We start from the raw sequence: 17,720 nt of genomic DNA on the forward strand, positions 1-17,720 counted from the left end.
TAGGATGTAGTACTATACTATATATAGCATAAAATCTGAAACAACCTCCTCAATCAAATTGCCTAAGATAAACTTATCAACCTCACCTATAACTTGTTCAACTTCATTTAGAGTAAACATACTCTTCCAACCAACTTCCCATGTTATGCTCTTGAACTCCAAATCTCGATCTAGTATAACATAGAGATCGTCGAAGGGAAACTCATCATTTACTGGCCTTGAATAGAGTCTTAGGTTCTCGATTCCATTGCATACTTCCTCCAACAGTCGGTCCAAGGAGAAATAACTTTGTAATTTTGTTGTATAGATGCGCGGAAGAGGCAGGCACGATTGTAAAAACTGCGAGCTTTTAAGTTCCAAAAGTTCGTTAGCACAATCTATCAGTATCTGAGCACTTTCTGAATCTTGATCATTGTCATCTATCATGCAAGGAACTGATTCAGGATTGACTTGGATATTGAACAGCTCCTCAATGTGGCTCACAAACAATGAGTTGTTTAGAAGCAAAGCTTTTAGCTTCATTCTGGGAGTAAGACACGGTCTCAAGGCCTTGTTATCTGTTGATTCAACGCTAATTTTGAGGCTTTTAGTTCCTTCTTGATTAGTTTCATGATGAACTGCAATGCCGTTTTCATGGGTAGTAATCAAGGTAACTTCATGAAGAGTACTCTGTGTCTCACTGAGCTGATCCGCATTGCAATATTCGCTAGTAGACACTGATGTTATTTCAGAATAAGAGCTTTGGTTGTCATCATAATGAGAAATATTTTTGTCATTTGGAAGACATGAATATTGGTCTGGAGTATCTAACAGCTTAATCTGACTGTCAAAATCATAATCTGCAATCAAAAAAATAAAGCAAAACTAAAAAATGGTTTCTCAATAAACACAGATCTTGCATCACCCACAAACTATCACCAAAATTTTGATGTAGCACAATCAAAAAGCAGTAAAGTAGTAAACTCTGGATCTGTGTGCATATAATATCACAGAAAAGAAATTTTAACAGCAATATATGTTTACTTTACGAGAGATGATCATACGATAAAATAGAGAATAAAAACTCGAGTGTATTAGAAAGATCAATACATTTGGAAATGAAGGTGTAAGCTAACCTCTGATCTGAATTTGACACCTTTTGTTGTCATTGTTATCAGCAGTAAAACTGTTGACTGCAGGGCAAACAGAAGTGCGGTCACTTGCTGAATCAATATCCTCTTTATAGAAGACAGTGCTTTCCTTCTTTTCACCTTTGCAAATCCCCTTTTCTTCCTGCTGCATCATAAGAAACTCATGTTACTCATATTTGTGACAGGTTATAAACTGAAAGAGACCAAGGATTACAGTTTTCAGCTAGGGGGACTCACTCCTAAGGCTGGTTGTCTGTTCTTTTTCCGTTCTGATGTTCTGCGTTTCCTTTGATCTAACATTGAAGTGGAAGTAGTGTTCTGTTGATTAGAAGACTGGTTTTTGGGGATAGATTTTCCATCCTTTTGCCTTGTAATCTTTGCTGTGGAAAACCTTGCCTGATCTCGTGAATTCAACTGATCACTCGATCTTGCATCTTTCTTCTCTTCAACTTTCCTTCTAGTTGGAGTCACCTTCTCAACTTCAGTTGCTTTTTTGACTTCCGTTTGCTTTTTCTGAGGCTTTGGCTTCACATTGACAGAACCTTTAAGCTTAGCAGATGCAACCTTCTTTACGGACTTGGCCTTTTCTTCACAATCAACTCGTGCTACTTCATTGTTCTCACTATAGTTCACAGCTTCATTTCTGACAATTTCTTGAGCAGATCCTCTACTGCATCTTGGTTTCATGTCTCTTTCTCCCCAAAACTTTGTCTTATAAGGCTCGTCGAGATCTAGACAGGGATAGCGCATAGGTTTCATGACAACAATAGGCGGTCTTTCATCAACCCAACTATTATTCGAGGAGTAATTTTCAGACTCCGAGGAATGAATTGTCAGGCCATCCACAGAACTATTTCTAAGAAGCCCCTTAAATTTTAATCTCTCAAGTATTTCTTCAACACTTCTTTGTTTCAAACCCACCTCTTGAGCACCAAATTGAGGCCTCTTTGCCCTTGGTGAATCAATTTCGTACGTAGGCTTTGCCAAGTTCAGTAATTTCTCCCTCTCAGTGTGTTTCCTAGGACTCGAAGGGAATGATTCTAAACCCATTAGTCTAACAATCAAATTCGAGTCTTTTCCATTTTTCCTCCGAGAAGCTGTTGATGATGAGACAGAAGAATCAGAGGGAACGAAATTACTCGAATAAACCATCGATGATTGAGTACTCGAACTAGTAGAAGGCAACATATCAGGAGAAGCCATAGACATCTTTCTATGATCACAATGCTCCTCAAATACAGGATTTGATATCATATTTTGCCTAAGAAGACTATCTCTAACAACATTCCTCATCTCATCAACCGATTTCCTAGGATAACCATCTACATGATGCATTGCAGGCCTCGAATTTCCCCTCACCCCACTAACCATTACATCAAACGCTCCTTCATCGAGTTTTTGCTTCTGCTTTCGCGACAATCCCAACATATAACTCGAAGCTTCCTGCAGCTTCCCAAGCATGACTAAGGACTCTTGAAGATCAAGAGCTCCTCTCAACAAATCTTTGGCAACACTATCATTTTGTTTCTTCCTCAATAACTTGTCATAACTACTACCACTACTACTAGACCAAGAATTGATCACATGATTCAACTTCTCAGTCTCTTTAGATACCTCTAGTAGCTGAAAAGATACCGGGTTTTCGAGTTCAGCCCGTGTGATCCCTCTAACCCCCATCTCCTTTTTATCTCTCTCTTCCTTAATAACAGAAGCAACAACTAGAGATGTGTTCTGATTTCTTTGCTTTCTGTCAGCTTCAACCTTATTACTACAATCTTGCTCCTTTTTTTGAGAATTATTATTGATCTTTGATTTTCTAATTACCCCACATTCAACACCTTTTGGATCATCACATGTTACAAATGATCTATAACTAATTGATGATCTTCTTTTGTCTTGAGGCATATTCTTCAACCCCACCAACCAATTTTTCAAACCAAAAATATACAAAATAAAGTGAGTAAATTAAATTTCAAAAACCAAAATTCACAAAAATGGAAAAAGAAAAAAAGCCTTACATTTGCAACTTATTATTGAACCAAATTATTCAAAGATTGTCAACATTGATTACACCATTTTAATACTCCTTCACCAACTGTCAACTGAAAAAGAAAAAAAAAAAGTGCTTACCCTCTTAGATGAAAATTGTGCATCAAAGATTCAATTAAAATCATAATTTACTACAAAAAACAGAGAAAATTAAGAAAAATTGAGATCTTTATTTTATTATTAATTTTTTTTTTTCTTAAGATAAGATGCTAAGAAAGGAACTTGTAAGAACTAGCAAGTACTAGAGTAGTAACTACCTCCACTTGACTACTTGAGTGAGTAATTTCTTTCTTTCTTTCTTCTTCACTCTTAATTCTCAACTGCAATCTCTGCATTTTGTTGGGAGAGCTTTCATCCCAATAAGGGCCCGGCCCAGCTCTAATTTGGATTAGTCAGAAACTAATAGGCTCTGGGTTAGCGATTGAGGTAACCTCAAGACTCGCCTTTTTTTTTTTTTACATTGATCAAACCCAATTCCCTCCTAAATTTTTAGCATCTACCCAAAAACCCAAAATTTAGAAATGATGATAAAAAAATCAAAATTTAGGCCAAAAAAGAAAAAGGAAGCAGGGTTTTTAAGTTTTCTGACAATGCTCACCTGCAAAACTATTAGAGAGCGTAATGGTGAATGAGATCCACAGAAGAAGGACTAATAAAAATTATATCCAAATTTGACTTCAAAGGGTGTCTAACAACCAACCCAGAAAATTCAATGAAGATAAAAAACAATTAAAAATAAAATAAAAAAAATTATTAAGAAAAATTGTAACAGAGAAGTATGGAAGAAGAAGAATAAGAATATGAAGAGTTAGATTTGGTGGGTTTTTGTCTAGTGAAATTAAATTATTAAATTACTCCCTCCGTCCCCTATTGATGGTCACTTTTGTCATTTTTGGTGACTCAAAATGTTAGTCACATTTGCTTTTTTCAAGTACCATTAATATTATTTTTTTACCAAAGTTCTCTAACATTTGCAAAAATATTTGTGGAAATTTAACTTTTCCATGTAAATTTTACTTTTCCATGTACTTTAATTACTTTAATTACTTTATCTCTACTTTTTTGCATATGTAAATTTACTTTTTCAATGTACTTTCTTTATTTCTCCTTAATTCCCGTGATTTTTTTAGCAAAAGTGACCATCAATAAGGGACGGAGGAAGTATAAAGAAAATTAAATGTAGAAGAAAAATAATGTGAGATTGAGAGAGGGACAGGAAAATCTTTTTAACAATAAAGTTGGGAAAATTAATGAATAATTATTTGAGTATGATTATAAAATAAAGGGAAGGTTGCATATAACTTGTCGTTTGTGGGTCAGGAAACATAAAAAAAAATTAAATAGTAGTGAATTAAAAGTTAGATTATGTGTGATTAAAACTGTTTGAGAGGGAAATAAATCCAGGTTTAGCAAGAATTTGAAGGTATCACACTCAACAAGTGATTGGCGGAGAAGAAAAAGAGGGGAAGAAAATAAAACAAAACAGGCTTCAAGGGTGATAACTGACACCCATGCAATTGTACAGAATATGAGGTGAACTAGAGGTTGCTTAAATTTTAAGCTCATGGCTTTATTGTACTCAAATTTTGGGAGTGTTTGGTAATTGGCTTTTTGTCTAGCTTTTGGCTTTTTAGTTTGGTCAAACAGTCAAAAAATATGTTTGGTAGTTGGCTTTTTTGTTGGCTTTTAAGCTAGTTTTTCCGTCAAAAGTCAAAAGCTAATAAGAGTAGCTTTTTCTATTGGCTTTTGGCTTGTTGGCCCACTTTATCACTAATAAACAGCTAACAACCATTTATAATTTTACCAAACACATTTGTAAACAGCCAGCTTAAACAATAACTTTAAAAGCCAACTCATACAGCTAATACTTCCAGCTAGTCAAACAAGCCAACAGCCAACCGTCGATTGCCAAACAAGTGAAACAACCCCTTTATCTTGAGTCAATCGCATTAGCTTATGAACCCTTGTGGGTGGTCCGGAGTCTGGACGTATGTCATGTATCAGGAATTGAGTTTGTGTTGAGTTGACTTAGTGTATTTTAGGCTAATTTAGCGGCTAATATGGTCAATCTTATATTACATGTTTGAGTTTATTTTTATTTTAAAAATATGACTGGGTAGAGTGTATTTTAAGGTCATCATCTCTGTGTTTTTTTTCTAACACCTGTATGTTCTTTTTCCAAGACCTTTATGTTCTTTCCGCCTTTTTTGTTTAACTGGGTGCACCATATGCATGGTGCATCCTGGTGCATAGATCAAGCGTTACAAGATTCATTAAGAGTTGGTATTTGTCAGGTCTTGAAACCCTTGCGGTCCAAATGCATTGGGGTTTCAATTTGCTGAGAGTTTTTAAGGCAAGTAAAAGAAATGTAAAGAAACCCTACATACTCCTATAAGAGAAAGGTTATTTGGCTTAGTGTATATTTTAGATTGTTTTTGTCTGTAATCTATACTCAGTCCAATTTAACCAAATTTAAGCTAGTTTTTTTTAAAGTTATGATAAGGTCGACCAATGATAAAAATAAAATAAAATAAAAATAAAAATAAAAAAAGAAAGAAAAAGAAAAAAACACACATACTATGTTTAAGTGCTAGATAATGATTGATGTTCCAAATTATTATTATCATATCCTATATAGTGCAACCCCTAGAAACATTTCAAAATTATATGGATTTTATAGGGTAATTAATAAATAGGGTTGTAGGCTCTACTACACATATAAGTCACTTGTGGAAGATTGGGGTGATAGGTTTCTTTTGCCTAAAATAAAAGTAGATTGTTTAAATTTAAAATACAATATACCAGTATCATAATAGGAGTACCTGATAAAGTGATAATACATAGGATTGGATAGACAACTTTTTGAATTGAAAGAAAATCAAGAATTCTATTAATCTAATTTTAGTAACTTGATATAATTTTGACAGTTTTGAGTCCGATGCTCCTAAAGCAGTGATTTCTTTCATTAGATACTTGGCAATGTGGTCCATGAGGCTCAACAAATTCTTGGTAGCGCGTGGTCCATGGGTTAATCTTGGCAGTTTCGAGTCATATAGCTATGAAATATGTAACCAGCTTTTGTTGTTAGAATGAAGCCATAATTTCAAAAAAAAAAATGGAAGCAAAGATAGCTTGCTAGTTGTAATAGATCGCCTAGCTAGTTACTCGTACCTGTTATTTGTAGCAGTAGTTGTTACTTGTATTTGGTAACTATTCTACATTTCTACGTATCATAACATATATAGACGTATGAGGATACGTACTTGATAATTGGTGCTCGTTGATTGATTGGTTGATTATTTCACTTAACTTGTTTGATCTATTCATATTGACTGCGTAAATTGCTTGTTGAAATCATGACCGATAATATCAACTACAGTATGTATTGATGGTTTTTGTACAAAAGGTACTTCATAGTAACTTGAATACTCATTATTTATAAAAGATAAATATATAGATCAAGCAATTCGACATCCAACATGCTAAAGTTAGCCATAACTTTTAATTTTTGACTAAATTAAAATTCAACTTTTCAACTGAGAAAAAAGCCACTTATGAAACACTAATAAAGGCTAGAACTGCTAGATGACATTAAAGTAACTAAAGAAAATTTAATACATATAAGATCTAACCTAAACACTAAAATTAAAGTAGTGTGTACATGTTTGAGTACTTTATACTAAAGTTTTAAGGTTCTGATCAATTAACATTATTATTTCAATAAATCCTATAAATAATTTATTAGGATTAATTATTCCATATTAATTAGTGTTACTAGTACTAACGTAATTGGTAATTTTTCAGACAGTAGTTAAGGCATTGCTAGAATTTAAACCTAGGTTAAAAAACAATGGAGTAAATGAATACTGTCACAGGACACTTGCAGTTGTATAACGGTTAGGATTAAATTTTTTACTTATATTTTTGGTGCTTATAATAAATGCATGCAATTTAATTTGGCACCACTTGTAGTACCCTTTTTCCCGTTGGTGATAATTTGTTAAATAAATGTAGGGTTGAAATTTAATTTTTGAGAGCTTGATAGATAAAGAAGTTGACATTTCAATTTAATTAAAAGTCATGGAGTAAATCAAAATATATTGTTGTTGTTTTTATATGTAAGTTATACCATTTTTATGGACAGTTTTTTTGTACTTTGCTTCGTGAATACGTTAGAAATCATTAGTACATACGAATGGGTGTGATGGCTAGTTTTGGACTCACATCAATTGATTATTTTTTATTTTATTTTTTTTTTTTTTTTTTGGTTGCCAATTGTAAAGTGAAGAATATAATTAATGAATTTTAACTTATAATTCAATAACTAACGTTTTGCTACACTTATGCCTAGAGATGGCAACGGGTCGGATCTGGACCGGATCCAGATCCAGATCCGTTTTTCTATACTAGATCCATATCCGACCCGGATACGTCGGATATCGAAATTAAGGATCCATACCCAGATCCGTCGGATCCTACGGATCCAGGTCTAAAACGGATCCAAAACGGGTCCAAAACAGAGCTAGCAATTAATTCAATAATAAGATATAAAATCAACCAAAAACGAATTTAATTTACATATTTTAGTAATTCACAATACTATAGAGTAGATGTACAATTCAATAATCAAATCAAATTTCTGTAATGTATAACTGATATACCTTGAAATTGCACAAGTAAACTAAGTAAGCAACATTAATTCATAGAATCATAGTAGTTAATTAAAACAGATCTAAAAGTAAATAATCAACATTATATTACACCTATACAAGTAAAAATCGTAATATAAATCTAGCTTTATAATGGGCTAATCTAAACTAAGCTCTAAAGCCATAGATGGATTCGCCACCACCATCATCGACAGCCTAACGGAGCAGCAGCAGCGGCGGGAGCAGCAGCAGTGGCGGGTGCGGCAGCGACGGGAGCAATAACAAAACCAAACTCTTGCAGGTGTAGAAAGAGAATATTAGGGATAGAGAGAGAGTATGTGATCTAAATTTTGGTTTTTGAGAGATGTAGTTAGTGTACTTAGGAATTGTAGTCTGTGAGGTAATTTGTGGGCTGGGCCTTAAGGTATGTGTAGGATATTTAGGGTTTTTAAATTTAAAACGGGTAAACGGATCTGGATTCGGGTATTACGCTTAGACCCGTATCCAGATCCGTTTTTCCCCATAGGATCCGGATCCGATCCGAATCTGCGCGGGTCTAGATTTTGAAGATCCATATCCACAAAAACGGATATGGATCCACAGATCCGGATTGGATCCGGATCCATTGCCATCCCTACTTATGCCAAAGTAGAAGGTCTATATCCAAGGATCAATTTGATAATCAAATTGTATACTAATTAGTTACATAATAAATTTAAAATAATAATCATACTTTCGACATTGACACGATGTATTTATTTCGAAAAAGTACGTACATTATCACAATTACAAAATTTGGCTAGATAGATCATCCAAATTTTTGTTGACTTATGATTTATTGGTGACCGAGTATATTTGTCCTAGCGTACTCTTAGGCAAATGCAAACGTACGTGGTGCATGCAATGTATTTATCTTTCATTTGTCCATTGTAGTGAATAAAGACAATGGAAAATATTCCTATACAAATATAAAATGGAAGTTTTCACAAATTAAACCCCACATTTAAGGGGACCAGATATGTATTATCTAAAGGGGGTCACTACTAAAATTCGGTCAATTGGCGACCGATTTTCTACGACTGTCATGAAAACGGTTATAAAATATGAAATTTGCGATCGATTTTTACACGGTCGCAATATTGCGACCGTTTTTGGGTTATAAAACGGTTGCAAAGGTATTTAAATAATTTTTTTAAAAAAAATACATATCAAAAATAATTCAAAATAAAATTAATGTTGTTGCGACCGTTAGTAGCGGTCACAAAATGCTATAATTGCGACCGTTTGAGATTCGGTCGCAGTAAAAACGATTGCTTAAAATAATTACGACCGTCAACGGTCGTAACGTGGTTGTAATACTCGAATATTTTATGATATTATATGTATAATATTTTATTGATAAATTGAGTTATTTTAAGTGTTAAGTAACCTTCCTTATACACATAGTTTATTTTTGGAAAGTTTGAAACCTTATTTTATATCTAATAGAACTTTTGTTTACAAAACTATAAATACTTGTTAACCTAGCTTAATTATTATTCTTTCTTATGTATAATAGCCGTGATTTCCATCCTTTATTCCTAGCAAGCAAAGAAGATCTTGTTTTTTAGCCAATATCAATTTCTCATCACTGATACACCATCGCATCATCACCAAACCCAATTTCCCAATGTAATTCTTTGATGATCAATCTCATACTTATATATATTATCATTACTTTACAAACCCATTATGGTTTCTCATGTTTTGAGTGGATCGGAGATGGTGTTGCTCTGGTTTGCGTATAGTTATAATATTTGGGTGTCAATTCTAGAATGGAATCACACGACCTTAATTAATTTTTTTTGATTTGTTTGATTATAAATTGTTAGTATTAATTGTACTCCGTATTGTAATGTGTAAATTTTATAATTTGTGAATTATTTATGATCATGATTTATATGTATATGATTAGTGTGTGGTATTATATGATTTAATTGTCGCATTGATTGAGTATTTCTAGGGTTTTAATGTTGTTGCTATAGAGAGTATTGTTTTGTTGAGGTTTTTGGGTTGTTAATGCAGATTATTATTTTTGGGTTGAGATTTGATTATATTTGGGTTATTAGTGTTTTTTTTAAGAGTTGAGATATTATGAATCGAATTATCATGTAATTTGGGAACTCGTGCCATTATTGAGAAACTATGTATTAGTTTGTGAATAATTATTTGATCGATGTATGAGATAAAAAAGGTTAAGATTATTATTTTATTCTTGGTTTGAGGCTCAGCGTTATATACCTTGGTTCTTGGCATGTTGGTAATGAGATAATAATCATGAGTTAAGAATGAGGTACAATCTTTATTATTTATTTTTCTATGGTCCCCTACAGTGGGAATTGGCCCGTATGTGGTCTGGTTCAAGGTATTTTCTGGTTATTGAGAGTATTCAAGTTTTTATACTTGTTGGTTTATTTATTCGAATTACCCATGTCCAAGACTAGGTATAGAACAAAGAGCATGACACACTTATTGGTTATGAGTTAATTGAGTGAAGGATTGTATTATTATTCGAGGTTGAGTTGATAAAGGTTATTTTTTTTTCAGAGTACAATGTGTAATGTAGTTTCGAACTACATTGTTTAATTGATCTAGTAATGTTAATTATTATATTATTCTTTGTATTCTAATGTGTGGTGATTACTCAGCTTTTTGCTGACATGTGTGTATTATTTTGTTGTGCTACTTGTGTTTGCGGCCATGTCTTTTTCTTATGGTGGCCCTGCGACGATCTATTTTGGAATTTGTCCTTAATGGTGAGCAGTCAAGATTGTAACAGGTTGATCAAGAGATGATCGTAGGTAAAGGACATCAAGTGTTTCGATTAATTTGTTATAACCAGTTTAATTTATAGAATTGTATAAATAGCTCACTTAGATTATTGAGATTTTGTAAGCCTTAACACTTGACAAGTTGTTAAGTGTGGCGGTGATACCTCCGATTTAGGTGTATGCTTCCGCAATTTTATTCAAAGGTTGTCTATTTTTCTTTTATTTATTGTTTATTATTAATAGTAAATCAGGGGTGTTACAGTGGTGGTCACGTGGTCACAAAAAAGCATTATTATGACCGGTTGACAGTCACAGATTTTTTGCGACCGTTTTTATTATTTTCAAAGACCGTTTGGATAACGGTCGCAAATATTAATAACTGTGGCCGGTTTCATCAGCCGATCAGCCGTCGCAAAAATTGGAATTAGCGACCGCCATAAGCCGTCGCTAAATTTTTTTTAAAAAAAACAAACAAAAAAAAAACACACCCACCCCTGTACTTCACATCTAGCCTCACCAACCCACCGAAACCACCTTTACCCACCACCACTGCCAACCCTAACCACCTTTACCCACCACCACTGCTCACCCCACCACCATTGCCCACCCTAACCACCTTGACCCACCACCACTGCCCACCACCTTTGCCCACCACAACTGCCTACCCCACCACCACTGCCCACCCTAACCACCTTGACCCAACACCACCGCCCACCCTAAAATACTCCCTCCCTTTTTTTTTATTTGTATCAATTTGGATTGCACAAAGTTTTAGGAGAGTAATATAATATTGTGAATGGGTGAATAAATTATTATAGTAAAAGTAAGATGAGGACCATAAAAGAGAAAGTATGTGAGAGAGGATGATATTTTTATTATTTTAGTGGGGACCATAGAAGAGAGAGAAATGATAAAATAAGTTGAATAGGGTTTAAAGTAAGAGAGAAAAATGACAAAATATAGTATAAAGTTACCAAATATAGAAGTGATGCACTTAAAAAAGACACCCCAAAAAGGAAAGTGATGCAAATAAAAAAAACAGAGGGAGTACCACCAGCCACCCTAAATCACCTCGAAAGCACCATCAGCTGCCACGAAAACTCCAGCCCACCTCGGATTCATATCCCTTTCCCACGAAAACCCTAATCAACCACCACAAAAGCCACGCGTAAACCAAATTAACAAAAATTCGAACATGAAAATCAAACAAAATTAAACCAATTAAAATTAACGAAAATCAAATCTAAAAATAACAAAAATCAAACAATTTCACTTCGAATATCAAACCCAAAAATTAATGAAAATTAAGCCACAAAATTATCAAAAGTACCCGAAAATCAAACCCAAAAATAAACAAAAAAACAAAATCAAACTAAAAAAGAAACGAAAACAACCAAAAACGAAACAAAAAAATTGACCAAAAACACAAAAACATACCTCAAACTTCAAATTTACCTCAAATTTGGTTTAATAAGGCCAAATTCGACCATGAAAAGTCTAGATCTAGAATTTTCACGGTCGAATTCGACCTTAAATACCGTTAACTTATTTACACCGGACTCGAACTCGGCAACACCATACTCTTTAAAAGGAGAAGGAGAAGAGGAAAGAGATCGGGGAGAAGAGGAAAGAGAAGGAGAAGGGGAAACAGATCGGGGAAAGGAGAAGAGGAAAGAGAGAGAGGGGAAGAGGAAAGAGGCGTGAGAAGAGAGAGACAAGAAAGAAATGAGAGAGGGGAAGAGGAGCGGTTGTACACTGATTAGGGTTAGGGTGTGCTCCTCTTTTATACTACCCTTTTTTTTAAAAAAGCTCTTTTGCGACTAGAATTTTAGTAGTGGGTGTTAAATACCACCTACAAAAATGATCAAAACCGCCAACATATATTGTGAATTGATAACCATGCCCTTATTACTTCACCACTATCTTCCCTCTTGCCATCAATCACTAACACCTTGACACCACCACCCTAATCGCGCGACTACCACCACCACTATCCTAACCGGTGACGACTACACCATCCCCTCAATGACGACTTACCACCTTCCCTCGTCAGTGGGAAGGTGGTGGTATTTTTTTTTATTTCCGGCATCCGTTCCAACCGGAGCCCAAAACCGGTTACCGACCACGGTAATTGGTTTTGGGCTCCGGTTACCAGCACGGTAACTGAAGCCCAAAAACGATTACCATGCGCGGTAACCGGAGCCCAAAACCGGTTACCGTACGCGGTAACCGGAGCCCAAAATCGGTTACCGTGTGCGGTAACTGGAGCCCAAAACCGGTTACCGTGCATGGTAATCGGTTTTTGGCTCCGGTTACCGCGCATGATAACCGGTTTTGGGCTCCGATTACCGCGGTTTCCGGAAATAAAAAAAATTGCCACATTCCCGTCGGCGAGGGAAAGTGGTGGGTCGTCATAGAAGGGGATGTGGTGGGTCGTTATAGAGGGTGGTGTGGTGGGTTGCCGATCAAGGTGGTGGTGGTCGTTGCCGGTCGGAAGGGATGATGGGTTGCCGGGGAGGATTAGGGGTGGTGTAATAGTAAGGGAATGATTGTCCATTTACACCAAATGATGGCGGTGGTGATCATTTTAGACGGCGGTGTTTAGCAATTAACTTATCTAATGATAGTTTTCCAACTTTACTACCTTCTTCATTAAAAAAACTAAAATATATAACATATAAAATTTATTTTGCTATACTCAACTTTTATTTTAGTATTCCTTATTACACTCATGTATATGTCACGGCTCACGCTAATACAATAATCTAAACTAGTCTTGTAAATTAGTCGCAATATACATTTTATTGTTTATTCCCCAACCTATTTAAATTAGTTTTAACAAAATATTTCAAGTTAAGTTAAATTAACACAAATCCCTACTCAATTCAGAAAGAACCCAAAGCTCCAATCCAACCTAGCTATATTCTTAATAAATAGTTTAGTTAAAGAACTTAACATAAATTGAGGGAATGGGAACAAGAAATCAAACAAACACTCAATTATGTGTAGAAATGAATTCAAGTACTACATAAAAATGAATTCTAGATTCTACTCTCAATCATATATTCATATATACTTATTTCTTTTATTATACTTTCTCTTTTTTTTTTTTAAAAAAAAAAACATCACTAATAAATAGTTCCATGTGATAATAGAGAGAGAAAATTTATTAGTTAAAATGAAAGTGATGTAACTAATTTAAAACTTTTATTTTAGGAAAGAGATATAACCAATAAACAGAAGAATTTTTTTTACGATTTTAGTACTTCGTAAATAGTAACTTGCGTACCATCTCGCTCGAAAAATTAATTGATTGGCAAGGAATGAAGACCAAAAAAAAAAGACCGAAGACTAATTCTCTGATGCAACATATTGTAGCCCATATCGACATGCATTGAGCGTATCCAAGTAGTTGTTCACACAATTTTGTTAGGTAAGCAATTATAATGGGCAATGTAGCTAGAAAATGACTAAAAATTTGAGAAATAAGGCCGGTGCAACTAGATTTCCTTGCAAAGAAACTTAATTTTCACATCTAAATATCTAATAGCAATGTAACATCATATAATATAATAAGCCTAAACACTAAAAATCCTTTGGTAAGGGACCATCAAAATAATGTTGTATGAACTCATTAATGGGCCTTGTAAACCGTTACTAGTTGAATTGTATTTTTTTTTTTTTTTTAAGAACAGATTTGGTTTTATCATTTTTAGTCAAACTAATCTAGGCTTTTTAAAACAATTGAATTTGTTATGTTTAGTGTGCTAAAGTACTTATTTATTAAATTTACAAGGACTTATACGGAGTATTAACCAATTTGAATCAATATGAACTTTTAGATATTGACATAAAGTCAAAATGAGTTAATATGCATTGAGTAAGATGGCCTTTGTTGTTGCTAAAAAAAAAGGAGTAATTATCTTAATAATTTTTTTTTTTTTTTTGATGTTTAGAGAGTCATACGGGCAAGTAATGAGAATCAATCCCTGAATCTTCTGAAATCGGGAAGAAAAACTTTAGCTACATGAGTTATCCCTTATTTTATGTAATTATCTTAATAATGAGTTTTATTTGATAGTCGCAACTCCCTTAGCTTCATTGTATATAGCACACACATAGTTCAACTTTGTATTTTTACGAAGAATATATTTTCTTAAGCATGTTTTTCAATATATATATATTCAATAAGATTATAAGAGTAATTAACAACCCACTCATGTTAATTAAACTTGAAATTGTGAATTTCGTACATCATCTATTTTGAAACAGAAAAAGTATGTATAATAATTTGCCGTATTTTGATTTCAAGACGGTGGTTAACGGTTAGTATTACCATGGTCATTATTTCAGGGCCGAGAAACATTGTTAGGGCAAAGAATTTTCAACGAACCCTATTTCATTTGGTACGTCCTCTTTTAAGATGTAGGCACAAGAAGTTTAATTAAGTGTTTCATGCACCGTCAAATTTAATTCATGGTCTAATAATTAGAATTATGGTCGGTTTGAGCGTGTATTTACTTCATCAATACGTGGACCAGAGATAGAGTAACATGATTACATATTTACATGATAATTGTGTGATTAATGTCACATGCATATATAATACATTAACAATTATAATTAAATTGAATTGTGTACAAAGGAAGGATGTTAGGTAATTTCGTGCTTGTAATATATGTACAAACTTCGATAGTCCAAGTACATTAGACAATTATAACAAGAATAGAGAAATTAGCACGGTTTTCAAATGGCTACAATAAAATTGTGGTCATTGTAACTGAGTAAATGTCAACCCTCTATTTAACAAAATTCATCACATCCATCCATTTAGTTGACTTTAAAATACACCTATTAAAAAAATAATAAAAATGAAAATTAAATAAAATAACAAAATTTCATCTTTTTTAATTTTGGAAAATTTGGTTGAAGAATTAAACTTATACAGAGTAATGATCTATCTTAATTGATGTTTTCATGGATTTATTACCTTTAACGTCAAATGATTGGTTTCTTGAAAATTAGAGACAAATCTCACAATTTTTATATCTTTATCTTCATCTTTGTTTTTTCCTTCCTTTTTTTCTTACGGAGTATTTTCTATTATGGAGGTGGAGGCTGATTCAATTTTTTTTTTTTTTTTTTTTTTTTTATAAATTTGATGCAAAGTTATTGTTAATAAACCAAAAGCAGATGTTGGTTTTTAATGGAGATTGGAGAATCGTCAATGGCAAGGGGCAAAGTTTCAGTTTTTTGGTTTTAGAAACTGAAAAACAGTTTGTTTTAATATCATAATCAAGGAGACTTTTTTTTTTTTTTTTTTTCCCTCAATTTCTTGGTCAAAATTGAAGTCAATTGGATGAATGGGCAAGATTGATCATTAAAAATATAGGGTGAAGATTAAAACTAATTACAATAGCCACAATTTTATTGTAGTCATTGAATAGTCTTGAAATCATGCCTAGAACGACGCATAATCGAACCTTCTACATATATTGTATCAATATATGAGAAATTTAAATTTATTTGTAGCTGAAATTAATTTTAATTTTTAATGATGTATTAATTTAATTTTTTACACTGTTTATGTATGTATTAATTTAACTTTTAATATCCATGATTATGTATATATGTATCATTAAAAATTATCAAAATTTGATAATTTAAAGATATACATAGAGAATACACCAAGTACAAAAATTAAATTAATGACATTTATTAGCACATGCATAAATGACATATCAAATTACTCCCATCGTTCCCAAAACTTCAACCCTTTTGGCCTAATTTTAGTCCTAAAATGATCGGCCCATTTGCATTAAAATACCCACCAATTTACAACAATATTTGTGCAAAATTAGCTTTTTCATATAAAATTTTGTTTTTTCATGTTTTTTTAATATTTTTATCTCTCTACTTTTTTACAAACCCCATGTAAATTTATCTTTCCAATATGGTTTTTATTTCTTTTTATTCAAGTTTCTTAATAACCGCGAAATTAACCCAAAAGGGTCGAACTTTTGGGGACGGAGGGAGTAGGTGATTTCATTCGTGCTTTCATTCGTGCTTGTACTTAACAAACTTCAATAATTTATAGTAGAAGTACGTAAGACAAATATTACAATGTAAGAATAGAGAAATCACGCTAAGGACGGACTTTCAACGTATATTATATGTATTAATGTGTATAAGAAAAATTAATTATAGTAGTTAGTTTTGACTTTGAATCAAGGGGCATAAATACATTTATTTAACAATGTTTTATGATTAAAGAAGAAGAAATAACATTACATACACGAGTAGGGAACATGCCAACCAAGGATATTGATCTTGATTTAATTTATGCTTCAATTTGTTTGATTTTATTTTCTGAGATTAATAATTATTAGCAATTGGCATCTAGATTTATTTTTAATTTCCTCAATGCAAGTTGTAAACATGCATCTTCTTAATATGTGTCCTTTTTCTCCATGAACTGTGGTAGAGGGCAAGAAACTAAGAGCGAGCTAGGGTACAGACGTACAGTCCATCATTAAAAAAAAAAAAAAAAAAATTGACATTTTTTTTAATCTCTTCAATTTATATAGTTTTAAGTATACTGGACTTTCTTCAAGTTTTTATTTTTTTTATTTATAATAATTATTATTATTAAAAAAAAAAAACATGATTCTTCCAAAATAAAATATTGTTGCAATTTGACTTTGAAGCTTAGTGTGTCATCATCAAATAAATACTCCTTATAATGTTAGTAAATATTTCGTAATATTTAGTGCAAATAGAATTCAAGGGACAAAGTGTTCATAAGTACATAAAGGGTAATGATATATGTAGCCTTTAGGGCTATATATAAGCATTAAATATATACTTTCTAAAATGAAAATAAGTTGGGAATTTATAACAAAATTACGCGTAAATTGGTGTAATTAATGTTAATTTATTTTCAATATTTTCTCTTTAAGCTTCTTAGCCCTAAGAGCTATGTTTATCATTTTTCAACGTAAAACAAATTTTTTGTCCACTATTCCCGACAAAACTGAGAGAAAAATAAAAAGGATTGCTAAAGGAGCTAGTAACCTGTTCAC

General features: G+C 33.0%; 1 protein-coding gene across 3 annotated transcripts; it reads right to left on the bottom strand.

The window, feature by feature from the left end:
* Window positions 1-4,083, bottom strand: LOC145579873 (uncharacterized). 3 transcript variants are annotated; one of them, XM_081637162.1, is made up of 5 exons: window positions 3,437-4,083; window positions 3,149-3,232; window positions 1,368-3,038; window positions 1,116-1,275; window positions 1-839 (listed from the first exon to the last, which is right to left on the bottom strand). In XM_081637162.1, the coding sequence occupies exons 3-5, from the start codon at window positions 3,033-3,035 to the stop codon at window positions 13-15; spliced, it is 2,655 nt and encodes an 884-aa protein (XP_081493288.1). In that variant the 5' UTR covers window positions 3,036-3,038; window positions 3,149-3,232; window positions 3,437-4,083; the 3' UTR covers window positions 1-12. The 3 variants fall into 3 exon arrangements, with proteins under 3 accessions (XP_081493288.1, XP_081493290.1, XP_081493289.1); XM_081637164.1 differs by having other exon boundaries at window positions 1,116-1,272; window positions 3,437-4,080; XM_081637163.1 differs by lacking the exons at window positions 3,149-3,232; window positions 3,437-4,083 and having other exon boundaries at window positions 1,368-3,137.
* Window positions 4,084-17,720: the final 13,637 nt, after the last annotated feature.

Source organism: Chenopodium album, chromosome 14 (genome assembly GCF_948465745.1).
Source record: "Chenopodium album chromosome 14, dcCheAlbu1.1, whole genome shotgun sequence".
Taxonomy (NCBI): Eukaryota; Viridiplantae; Streptophyta; class Magnoliopsida; order Caryophyllales; family Amaranthaceae; genus Chenopodium; species Chenopodium album.